Genomic DNA, 12,873 nt, shown 5'->3' with positions numbered 1-12,873 from the left:
CAGAGGTGTGGCTAAAGCCAGAAGACCCCAAATCTTGTTTCAGAGTGAACCTCTGCAGATGGTATAAGCAGCCTGGTCATCCAAGTAAAAGGACCCGGATGTGTGAAGTAGCATTCTTGGGTGGTGAAGGGAAGAAGTAAGAAATCCTTTCTTCCAAAATCGTTATTTTCACAAGGACATAAATCCTACCTAATTCGCATCTTCCAAGTCTGTAGAAAAAATGGTTCAGTTCAGGTCCCAAAGTCTTTGTGGAACAAAGAAATGTGAACCAAGCCAGAGAATATTTATTTAAATAAGCTGTATACTAATATTGCTGATGAATTTGGAGACCTCAGCAAATTCAAGGTGACTTGCTTCCAATCAGCAGGCCGCCCTCTTTCTCCCTCCTGAGTCTCCTCTGCCAGTATAGACAGGAAACTGTATTGTGCTGTTGCAAACAGAGAAACAGGCATTGAGACTAAGTGTTTATTCTTGTGCTGTCTGGTGTAAACAATAAAACTTGGTCTATAGACAAGTCTCGTCTCCTTTTTAGTAATCTACCCTCCATGGTAATAATATCCTATCTGCTAAGAGGGAACAGGGGATCATTGGGAAGTGTAACTGTACCTTCGATTGGTGTATAAAAGGGGTAATCATTGAGGTAATTCTACCTGTACCTGAATTCTGCACCTAAGCTTTTAAAAAAGGTTCTAATAGTAGATGGGCTGTAGTCTTCTCGCTTGAAAAACTGAATGGTCCCACTATAATACCACTATGGTATCACCATCACACACGGGCTGTGCGAAACTTTGGCAGCTGATTCGATTCGGAGGAGATTCAGCCCCATTTGGGGACTGGATCTCCGAATCAGCAGTTCTGTTTAAAAGTACCAAATTGATTTGAAGCATCCAAATCGACTCAGAAAAGCTTCAGAAAAGATTCAGATGCTTTGGAGATTTGGCCATAGCCTAAACAGGCAGCTGACACAGCTGCCTCCAGCTCATAAGTCTGTTGGGGTTGTGGGAGGGGGAGGGAGGGATTGGGGTAGGGGGCGCATGTTACTCAAGGAAGGTAGGGGGCACGCAGGATGCAGGCACAGCAGCACTGGAAGTGGGGGCTCTGCCCTGCTGCTGCTTGCCCAGCCAGGGCAGGAGGGGGAGGGCTGGATGCGGGCATGGCTTGCTTCAGGTGGAAAGCGGCAAATGGCAGCAGGGCAGAGCTCCTGCTCCCAGTGCTGCTGTGCCTGCATCCTGCACCCCCCCATGCTGGCTTGCAAGTGGCAGCAGGACAGAGCTCCTGCTCCCAGTGCTGATGCAGACACGGTAAGCCAAGCAGGGGGGGTGATCCCCACTGCCCTGCACTGCACAGGCGGGCTCTGCCACAAGCCCCCAGAGGCCCTGTTCACCGCTGCAGCATCCGGTGAGTGCGGGGCATTTTTTTTTTGTAAAGTGCCGGGACTAGGCTGAGGCTGGAGAGGGGATGGGGTCTTCACATAACACCGCCTGACAGGTATAATCTCTGTGTCTTACCAGAACTTGATTTGAATGCTTAAAGTTACAATCAGCTATCGGTTGTGGACACAGCTAGTTGTCCATCTCCCCTTCCCCCACCTACATACTCTATTACTTGGTCCAGTTAATTGCTATCCTTTTCTAAAACATGCAAGGGGTTGGTTCAAAAGCTGTGCTTTGGAGGTCAGACATAAGCAACCCAATTTCTTTTTTTGCAGCAAGTAGGAATATTGAACAAACAAACTGTACCCTCTCAGACTAGTCTAACAGCTTTTTTTCTCTCTCATGCCTTCAGGAAGCCTTTGTCATTTGGGAGACAGCCCCACAGGAATAACTGTCAGGATCTCCTTATGAACAAGTGCTTGTGAAATCCCCTTCAGTGAATTCCTGTTTGCTGTGAGATGAATCACTACACACCTTACAGAAGGTTTGAAACTGCCTGAGACTTACCTGGATGAGCAGTGAAGTGCTGAGTATGACACACCTGCATAACTCACCTCTTGATACAGAGACCACCCCTCAAAATGGGTTTCATCTATCAGCACACCTGACTATGATGTGCTAAAGTAGAGACAGGGTATGAAATTAAGCCCTACCAAAGGATGTAATAGGAGGTATTTTGTCTCTACACTCCTGTGGTTCACCAAGGAACAATGAGATTATGATATGTTTGTAAATATTCTAAAAAGTGGGCACTGAAAGAGATTTTCCTCAGCCATTATTCAGGAAAAGCATAGAAATGCACAGGGCTTTTTTTATATAGACTTTTTTTTTAACTCATTTGGGGCTACAGGGAGGGGGTTTCAGAGTATATGCCAGTTATATTTCAAGATTTGCCCCAAACCACAAATGCTTCAAACTTAGTTTTCTAAAAAAGAAAACTGAGATTGCACTGTTTTCACATTAATCCAGCACCACAGGCTTCAAATGAAAACCGCCAAGTACCATCAAAGTTCAGGAGAAAAAACAAGCAAATGAACCAGAGAGTTAGAAACAGGCACTGTCAAACCTCTGACTGCAGCACAGGTAGAAGGAACCAGCCAATTTGGGAAACAATGGCAACTTAACAACTGCATCATGCCACAGCTGTCAGTTAAGGGCCAGTCACCTCTATGGGCTTGCACTGCCTGTGCTGGAGTCCTCCTTCCTCTGAGATGTAAATTGTAAGAATGGATTCAAATCATGGAAATACAGGGGTGGGGAGAGAGTGAGTGAGTGAGTGTGTGGTACTTATAGCTTCTTTTCCTGTTCATCTTCTCTTTTCTGAACCTTTAGTGTTGACCTGAGTCACATGTTCAATTTTTTCTTCATGAAGGTTGGAAACATTTTTTTTCTTTAACAAAGAAAGCAGGGATCCTCCCAAAGTCATATGACTCCTATAGCTTGGGCTTTAAGAAAACTCTTGCATATCATGAGACCTGGCAACACGGGATTCATTCCTCTGAATAAAGACCCAAACATTTTCCTGTTGCTGATGTTGCCAAGATAGGCTGGCACTTTCTTTTACTGGGCTGAAACAAAATTATGCAGCTGTGTGGTATAAGCCCTGTACTGCAAAAACTGGGGGTCCAGTTTTAGTGTTAGGGGGATTGAATTGGGAGGAGCTGAATTTCAACTGTTGCCCAGAAAATTCCAAATAACATATTATGCATGGTAATGACAGCTGAGAAGTCTTTGTTAGCCATAGTTTTGCTTGGGTTTGTTGATCATGATCAATAATGGCCCCAATCTTACCCTCACTGAAGTCAGTGTAAGTTCTGTGTAGCTTTGCTGTTTGCTGACATGTATTCCTGTGTGTGACCTGAGCCAAAGCCCATTAAGATCCATTTTTTACTTCAATCAGCTTTGGACCATGCTTTTAACTTTCATTTTGGAGGTGATACAGGCTTGTATTATCCTGTACATAGGGGTGAGCATCATCCCACTTGTTGATGGGTCTCACGGGCTGCAGTGCAAACCAGGCAAGCTAATTTGTACAATGCATGTCCATCTTGTCTCTTTTCCACTAAGCTCTAATTGCCTGTTTTCCAGTCACAAGGTCTTTAGAGCAAGAAGACTCCCCCTTTGTTTCCAGGTGTATAAAATACCAAGACTATATTGTTTTCATTTAACTCCATTCCAGGACAATGTCAGTTTAAGTTCAGAAGGGACCACTGTGCTCCAGTAGTTCTCCAATGTTTTGGGGGTCACATAATCCTTTTGCATGCTGTCAGACTACCAAGCAATTCTACAATTCTGTGTGATAGATAATAAAAGAAGTAAAATTATATATCATAATAACACTGTAATTGTTGCCCACTACCATTTACTTGAAAACAAGACCATTTTTTTCCTCCAGTCAACATAGGGGGGAAAAAGACCCTCATCTTACATTTGCATACAAGGTACCTCATTAAATACAGTGTCTATTGTTAAATTGTGGCCAAAAACAGTATGTGCTCAATAATGGAAACTATGAAGTTAATTAAATGGAACCAGCGCTAAGCATAATTATAAAACACATGGCTCAAACTGAGCAAACATGCTGATGGGAACCTATCACATGGATAAGCTAGTGCATCCTATCCGAATAAGATATACAGTAGTGCCTATTAAGCACAATCCCCTGCAGACCCAACTCTTTTCCAAGTCATGGTGAACCACTATATTGCACAGATTTCAATTTCCTCTTCACCCCCCACCATGGAGCTAAAACTTCCTTTCCCATTTCCAATTATTCCTGTTGTTGCAGCAGCCTTAAATGTCTGGCAAACATTACGAGATGGGACCCCAACCAGTTAATCCAAAATCCTTCTGTCATTCTCCCCTTTCAGCTTCTCACATGTGATCAGTATGACCCAGTTTCCCATGTGGCGAAGCTGGTCAGGTTGCCCTGTGTCTCATCTGCACATGAATTTTTGGAGCATCCCAGGATTCCTGACAAGAACAACCAATTCCAGTCATGAGTGGGCAGGTGGGCTAATATGCACCCGTATCCTTTGTGGGGGTATCTGGAATATACACACATACTGACCAGTGCTGAACTGTGGGGTCACTATGGCTTGAAATCCTATTGACTCTGGTGGGGCCCAGCCCAATGAACTATATGGTAACTAATGAGCCTTTCGACTTGGACTGAATATGGTTGTACATAGTTTGTACTATATATAAGTGCCAAAGTACTGCTTAAAAGTGCGCTGATGGACTACCCGTGCTAAAACTTGCAACAATTTCAAAAAGGGTAAAATGTATCAATTCTAAATGACCTACATCTAGGCAAATTACTGTATGCAAATTACTACAGCTCTGTTTAATTTCAAGGTCAAGGTTTTCAAATGTCTTCTATGTGCTCAGGCTCTGACAGTAGAGGTGGGGAGGGGCTGTAGAGGGGAAAAAGAGAGACACAAAGAGCAAGGTGGCTACCTGATCTCCCACATTTATTTTGCTTGCTGTAGCAGTGGGAGGGGGGCAAATTCAAGGCAAACCTGTGATAATTGAATTCTATACATGGACATTTTTAAATGTTCCATATATAAAATCAAATTGTTGAGGGGGGTCATCTTATAATCAGGGTCATTCTATTTTCAAGCAAATATGGTGTATTTTTTCTTTCCCTTCTCATAATTTCCAGTTCCTTACCTTAGAAGTTTTCTGTGCAACTCAAAGTGATATGTGCACCCCAGTTTGGGGGACACTTCTTATGGTAACCTGCTGCAAGACATATACTTTAGTATATTGCCAGGTTATTTGTGTATCAAGCTCATAGCTTGTGGTTCAGTGTGCTTTTTAGAAAGACATCCAAGCTCAAAAGGCATTTATACACATGCTTCAAGACTGTGGCTGGGGTGGTGGGGAGAGTCACTCTAATTCAAACGTCTGTAGCATCTTGTGAATCAGCATCCCTGCACTTCAAAATGGCAGCAGGGGTACTTTATGCAAAGCTCCTTGAATGAGCTTTAGATAAAGTTCCCCTGCAACCATTTTGAAGAGCAGGGATGCTGATACATAAGACGCTGGAGTCTGCTGGAGCCACACTTTGAGTCTGCTCCGATACGCTGTAATAATAGCAAATCGGAGCAGCCTCACTGCTCATGTATAGGCACCCAGTTTTAGGATGTCTAATGATGGAGTATTCCCTACCTCCCTGGATGAGTTTTAATAGATAGTGGTCCTCACACTGTTAGCTTTCAGTCTGAACACATCCAGCTTCACTGTTGAAGCTTATGTGTTCGTCTGCTGAAGTAAAGACCCTCCACTATCAGAAATCATCTTTCACGGATCAAAAGCCTATTGGAATCAATTGGATCTTTTCCATTTTAACTTCAAGCAGCTTTAAACTGATTTTAAAGTCTTAAGTGATACAGACTTCCCCTGGTCCTCTACACAGAGGTAAACTTGACTCTGCTTGCAAACATCTCTGAAAGGCTGCTAACAGCCTCAGATAAAAGTCACTTATTAACTTGTCCTTGATGCAATAGAGTGAGCTTCTCTAGACTTCAAATCTCTTTTCTGAGAGGTGCAGCAGAGACAAACTAACAATGCCTTAGGATTTGTCCCCTTAGGGTAGCAGAGGCATCATGTCAGACATACTGAGAAAGCATTCAAACAGGTACTTGGCTGTGGTGTCCAACCACAAAATAATATGTTTATTTTTTTCACCACTTTTTTTGTTCTTTTATTGATAAAAACTACACAAAAGCTAACTGATCAGAATAATTAATTAAAAAACCAAAAACAATGTTACACATTCTCCTGTGTTTTAGAAATTGTGTCAGCCATTGAGTTTCACTGAAATATTCCTGCTTTGTGATTTTTCTTCCAATCCATCTTGAGTGCATTGTATCCTTTATTGGTACCCCAAAGTCCTTTATTTCTGCATATGGCATCACTGAACTGTAAATGTGTGAACTGATATTCCATCACGTTTCCCCCTTTATTTAGAGCCCAGAAGTTAAGTATAGTGTCAACAATGAAGCACAATGAAGATAGTAAAAATCAAAAGCACCCTCCACAGTGCACAGCATGTGTCTTAAAATGTACATGCACCCAAGTTTCTTCATTGGTTTCTTTGTTCTCCTGTGTCAATTGCCAATGTCCTTTTGGTTAAACACAAGCTCTAATGCCCACGTTTGGAGTTTGAAGTATTAGCGCTTGATCAAAAAACAAAAGCCAAAAAAAGAAAGAAAAAGGAAAATAAAAATTTAAAAAGAAGCAGACTTTTTTTGTTCGTTTAAAAAGAAAATAAAACCAATTTAAACCAGGCCTTTAAGAGTAATAAACACTTAATAAAGAAACCATGGCTGACCCCCCCCAACCCTACCCCCCACCCCAAACTCCCACCCATTTTTGTCTGTGGTTCTCCTTCCAAGGAACCGTGCAATGTAGAAAAATCAAATATACAAACAGAACTCTTATCCATCCCTTTATGTAGCTAGAGTGAAATCTATTTTTAATAAGAACTTGACAATCTCTCTTTAATATTTACAGTTGAGGAGTTTGTTTGAAAGTTTTAAAGCAAAGAAAATCCTGAAGTTCTCAGCGATGTACTGAAAGACAGAACTCCCGCAGTCCTCAAAGAAATTTCCTTTCGTTTGCCTTGGAACATTTGTAAGTGGAATGGTAGATTTCCCCCCCGTGCCCTGTTCTCTTCTGAGATGAAAAGTCCCTCAAAAGAACTCCCTTCCCAACCCCCCGAGGAAGCCATCTCCATCGTTAGTTTGGTATTCTCTCAATATAGATGGCTGGAGCAGCCGAACGCGCAATTGTAGCTATGAAGCTGTGGTCTCGACTGAGTTCCAAGTTGCTGGTCTCAGCCTGCTCCCGGGAGATGGTGTCGTACCCTTTATTTACATGGAGAGGCTTATGAGCCTGGCAGTATCCGATCACTGGTTGGTCATAGCTGTAATAGGGCAACGTCTTCATGTGGTGAGGAACCTGCATGAGAGGGAGACAGAAAAAAAGAGAGAGAGAAATGCATTAAATATCACAGTGGAATGGGATCTCAGTTACATTGGCCTCTAGGCATGATTACAGTACAAATTTTAAGAATCACAAAATGTGCGCACCAGCTTTTGGATCCCTTATGAGGGCCTTAGGAACAATGAGTTCTGGTTAAAACATGCATCTTGCATTTGCAGCACGTAGTTGTGCAAATCATTGGGGCTATCTGAGTTCCACTGCAGTCTGCGGTTTGACGGGTGGGAAGAATTCATGTCTGTGAATTATCTCATGTTAAAAATGTGCTAAAGCAACCACCAAGTAACGCTTCCAGATGAAAAACTCTGCATACCTTCGCTGTCTTCAAAGGATCTGTGCTGATCTACATTAGATAAGGAACCTCCTAACCCCTGAAAATTCTCCCTGAAGGCAATACGGCCCATGCTGAATCTTGTTTTTCCTCTTTTACTTAAATTGCTTTGTACCACACCTCTGCTCAACTTCCAGAATGAACACAGCCATTAGGGGTGTGCAAAACGGGCTGTATTCGATTCAGATTCAGCACAAATCAAGGACAGTGATTCGATTTGTTGATTCAGATCACTGTTCTTGATCTGATTCAGCTGAATCCAAATCTGAAGATTCAATGCCGATTCAGAGACTCAGCGATTTGGCCACAGACACAGCTTTAAATGTTTTTTCTACATACCTCCGGGTACCAGGTGGCTCGTGGTCGCTGCGATGCTGTGGTGCATGGAGCGACCCACGGGAGCGCGGGGGCCCCCCCACGTGCTCAGTGGCAAGCCCGTAAGTGGGCCAGAAGTGCTTCTGGTCCGCTTGTGGGTCTGCTGCTGAGCGTGCTGGGGAGCCCCCCTGCACTTCTGTGGGACACTCCATGCGCCCCAGCATCGCAGTGACCATGAGCCACCTGGTACCCGGAGGTATGTAGAAAAAACATTTAAAGCTGTGTCTGTGGCCGAATTTCCAAATCTTTCCGAATCTCTCCGAATCACTTCAGAGGGTTCTGATTCAATTTGGAGAGATTAGAGGGTCTCCTGATTGGATTCAGATTTGGAGATTTGGCCACCAAATTATGACAAATCTCTGCCAAATTGAATCAGGGACTGAAGCTTCACACAGCCCTAACAGGCACCCTTGAAAAAAAAGGAAAGTTGTAAAGGTTAAGCCCAACAGTAAATATTTCTAGTAAAAAAAAATTGCTATAAATCTCTTCCTATGTATGTTTACAGGCCTTCTTACTGTCTGAGATGAGAAGATCCAGATGAAAGAAACCTGGTCTTTGGGAGGAACCTCCCCCCAAAAAAACTCCCCCTACACATTTCAAGGTATTCAGCTTTTTCCAGAACTACTAGAAAACCCAAGCTTCATTTGAGCTGGGGATATTGGTTGTAATTTCAGTTTTGTAACCAACACCTCTTCATTTCCAGTTCAGAAGGGAAAATGGAGACCACAGAGGTGATTTATCACAAGTTCTTATTGCTTGGTGCACTTCATCCAGGAAGGTAGGAACAAGCAATGTATATTAGAGAGATTAAGACCAATTATAACTTTTGCAATGGTAGAGCAAATTCCTCTTCTGTCCAGAGCTGGTAGGTAGTTAGTTCTTCCTTTTTTCTGAAAACTTACTGGAGGAAGTCCAAGACTCCCCATAGCTGGACTTCAAAGGAAAATTTCTTCATCTTACATGACAGCTGAATGGCAGGAACACACAAGACAAGTTGCTCAGTGGACACTGACATAGCAAACTACAATCACTTGTGCAGCAAGTTCAGCCCCTGTGTAAAGAGGTACAATTCCCATTTGATTTCCTAGGATTTGTGCCAGTTTACGCCAAGGCTTGGATCTATCCCTAACCTTTAAAGGCAGCTCTTTATGATACTATAAAAGCCAGAAACTGTGTGTGTTCTGTAGAGCTCAGAAATTGAGGTCCTGTGCTTCACAGTAATAACACACAGTACATTAACCACCTGGGGCCCTGCATACATCTACTTCAAGCAAGAGTAAAAAGGATCAGAATCACAATAACACCCCAAACTGACATAGAAATGTGTTTTCCTTGCCAACCATTTCTCAGTACTTTTCCACACTGCCTCTTGCTCCACACAACATGTTTTCTCAGGGTCCCTCTTAGCAGACTACAGTAGGATAAGGCAAAAACCTAGTTTCTCACACATCTAATCACACACAAGGCTGGCCTGAACTGGGAATATCTGACGTTATGATGCTACACTAATACAAGAGGGTGAACATGCTGACCTTGTGGCAGAAGTTATCTGCAGAGGGGAAGCCCCCTTGTTACCTTAGCTTCACTGGTGCAACCACAGGATAAAAATGCTCCTAGGAGGAGCAGTACCATGACCTGTACAAATGGATGTTGTTTTCTCTGCTTCTGCTAATTCTGTGTCCCATCTCCAATTCTGCTCCTCACCTGCTTCCTATCAGGACCCAAACACCTTCTGGGCAATGGCCAAAAGAAAAGTTATTCTATGTTCAGGAGGTACCTTGAGAAGTGCCATCATTTTCCCAGGGAAGCAGACACTTGTAAAGTTGCTAGGCTGCTCCTTACTGAGGCGACTAACCAGAGGACTACTCATATATAAGGGTCAAAAGTTTTGAAAAAAAAAAATCAGTCCACCTTGTCTTCCTGACTTGCCAGTCTAGCAGACCCCCATCACATCACCACTGAACTTCTTGCCACCTTTATCTTCCCCAAAATACACTAAAATCTTCTACCTCCCTCTTGGATCAGAGAAGTAGTAACTGTATTTTTGACAGACAATGCAGTACCACTTCTCCCACCCCAACCTTCCCTTTTGAAACAGCACATGCCCCGCAGTGTTGATGTTCCCATTCATATAATTGTCGTCTCACTAAGTTTCCATAATAACAATTAAGTCCCAGATTTCTTTACGGGCTATGACTTTTCAAAGTGCAAAAAGCAGATAACCATAATAAAATAGTACTTAGCATTTTAGCCCCACTTTGAGCAGAGTTTATCAAAAAACCCTTGATACAGAGGCCAAAATGGAACAACTTTCACTGAACAGAATGGTAGAGACACAAAGTTTTCTTACTAGCAAATCAATGGCAAAGGCAGGAAGAAATTCCAGGCTTACGACCTGCCAGTCCCACGTTCTAGAGATCATACCACTCTGCAGCTGTTTACTGAAGCTGTTTAAGGTACGATAGCCTTTTAAATTTGGCTTTGGAACACAGTAAACTATAATCAAGTCAAAAACTTCCTCAGACAGAATAAAACAAATGTAAGGAGAGCTGCTTGCACTTGTATAATCTATCATAGTATCTGATGCAGCTTTTTGGCTCACTGTTAAGCTCCATGACAGCACAGTCCAACAGAATGAGTCAAGTCACAGCATAAAATGCAGGGTGACAAGATATTTATCACAAGACAATGCACCAGTACCCATCTGTTTGCAGCATTTTATTCTAAATGGGTTTTACATCCTCTTCTGAAAATTGTACCATGTATTAACATTAACTTGGTTTAAACTGATGCTTCATTTACTTAATGTAGTGAAAAGCATGTATATTAATAAGCAAATATATTCCCATGTCATTCAGCTATGTTGATGACAGAACAGCCTTTCTTTTGACTAAATTTGTAAATCAAAAGAGGACAGCTTAACTTTGCCCTAAATGCTTTTGTGTAAGAACACACACTGTATATTAAAGTGTTGCAGAGAGTTGATTAAGCCAATAAATGAATCTGTTCTTTGAAGTGAGTCTTGACTCTATTAACCAAGAAGTTTATTACATTAGAAGCGCTTTAAATGTTCAAGTAAGGTTTTGGGCTAATAGACTGGATTAATTAGCTGGTATTAATGGCTAAAGCCTTCACCTCTGTAGATCTTCCCTCTAAATGGTATAAACATTATAGTCTTATGGGTAGCACACTTGAAACAAACATTTCTTTACAAGTAGAATTTACATTAAATTTGTATCCGTGGGATTAACAAAAGATTCAGGAGGTGAAATTCAGGGACACAAATCTTCCTTTCCAGAGTTATTTTGACATTGGAGAGGTTAAAGGCTCACCATCCATATTGCTGAACAACAGCTCCACAACAAAAAAAGCAGAACTCAGGAGATTTTACCCAAGAGCAAATGAAATTGTACAGCCACGTTAAACACGGGATCCCCAAGGTTTCATTTCTGTTTGATTCCTCTTGAAGGCTCACTAGTGAGCTTCAGTTAAGCTGAGCATTCATGCTTATGAACATGCTTCTTACATTCACCCGTAATCAACAAAGTGCTTCATCACATGCTGCATTTTATCCATGTGCTTGAGTTCTTGCCTGAACAGGGATGGACTGAAAAACTGGGGATTCAGAAGCATGTATGGTGGCATAGATCAACTGAAGTGGAGTTATGCTGGGTATAAAATTGCTTTTTTAATGAAAAGGAAATTATATTATAACCCTTGATAAGTATAATGAAGTCAGACTTATTTAAACATTTTTCATTTTTTGGAATTGAATTTGGACATGTCTCCACCAGAGGATGGATGCATTCTTCACTGAACATCTACTAGCCAGGATCATGAAGTCCGCCATCTCTTCTAAAGGTTAAGGGCATTACAGTGTGGGTGAAAAATCTGCTGTGCAACCAAAACCTATAAGCATGAAAACAAAATCTTTAGCAACCATATAGGACCTGACTGAATGAGCTAGAAGGCTGCTTTTTTGGCTGGCTTTAATGGGATTGGATCAGGCCCTTGCTAAATATCCATGTGATGTTACCATTGTAACCTCCACCAATCTATGCTGGACTTGACCGCATAGAAGAATGGAAATGCTACAAATGCACTAAGTGGAAAACCCCATATGGGATTTTTCTCAGATTTTATGGAAAGGCAGGGGAAATGGTGGCAGGAAAGAAGCTATCATGGGAATCCCCAAGCCAGCAATTCTCAGAGCATTCCTTGAGGCCCTGCACTGACTGCTTGGTAGCTATCTCCCAGACTAGGGCAGTCCAGACCCTGCAGATGAATAGTCCCAGGTTTTCCTTCTCAGTCTCCCCATTGCCTCTTTTAAAGAAAAATTTAATCAGAGAAAAAAATCTAACAATTCCTTGAATGCAAAGCCCTATCAGATGGAGATGAAGAGTCATGGTAATTGGTCTACACAACAGGCATTTATTAAGGAGACTACAAACAATTCATGAAACCAAGATGGCTTGTAGCTTGGTCTGTGATCAAAGGACACTCCTTGGTCATGAACCTCCCCACAACACACAAACATCGCGTCACTAATACTATAACCAGAAGTGCAGCTCATCTATCTCTTTCATTTCCAGCCTGACACCTCTGCAGTTTTCAATTTGGGTTGTGGGGACCCTAGCGTAGGACCTTTTGCAGACTCAGTGGAGGAGTAAGTGATACACAGGGCAGGGATCTAGTTGATCCTGTCTCACTGGCCTGAGGGCA

General features: G+C 42.3%; 1 protein-coding gene across 5 annotated transcripts in view; it reads right to left on the bottom strand.

Moving 5' to 3' along the window:
* Window positions 1-6,809: 6,809 nt before the first annotated feature.
* Window positions 6,810-12,873, bottom strand: part of LRRTM4 (leucine rich repeat transmembrane neuronal 4) — a 551,455-nt gene continuing 545,391 nt past the window's right edge. For 4 of the 5 annotated variants that reach the window (XM_019545958.1, XM_019545960.1, XM_019545959.1 and 1 more), the window contains exon 4: window positions 6,810-7,403. In XM_019545958.1, the coding sequence (XP_019401503.1) occupies window positions 7,182-7,403 (222 nt within the window). In that variant the 3' untranslated portion in view covers window positions 6,810-7,181. The remainder of the gene's footprint in view (window positions 7,404-12,873) is intronic. The other variant, XM_019545962.1, reaches the window with a different exon arrangement.

This window comes from Crocodylus porosus, unplaced genomic scaffold, assembly GCF_001723895.1.
Source record: "Crocodylus porosus isolate Cpor-Errol unplaced genomic scaffold, CroPor_comp1, whole genome shotgun sequence".
In the NCBI taxonomy this organism is placed as follows: domain Eukaryota; kingdom Metazoa; phylum Chordata; order Crocodylia; family Crocodylidae; genus Crocodylus; species Crocodylus porosus.
The sequence above is the reverse complement of the archived record's forward strand: the minus strand, read 5'-3'. Positions and strand labels throughout refer to the sequence as shown.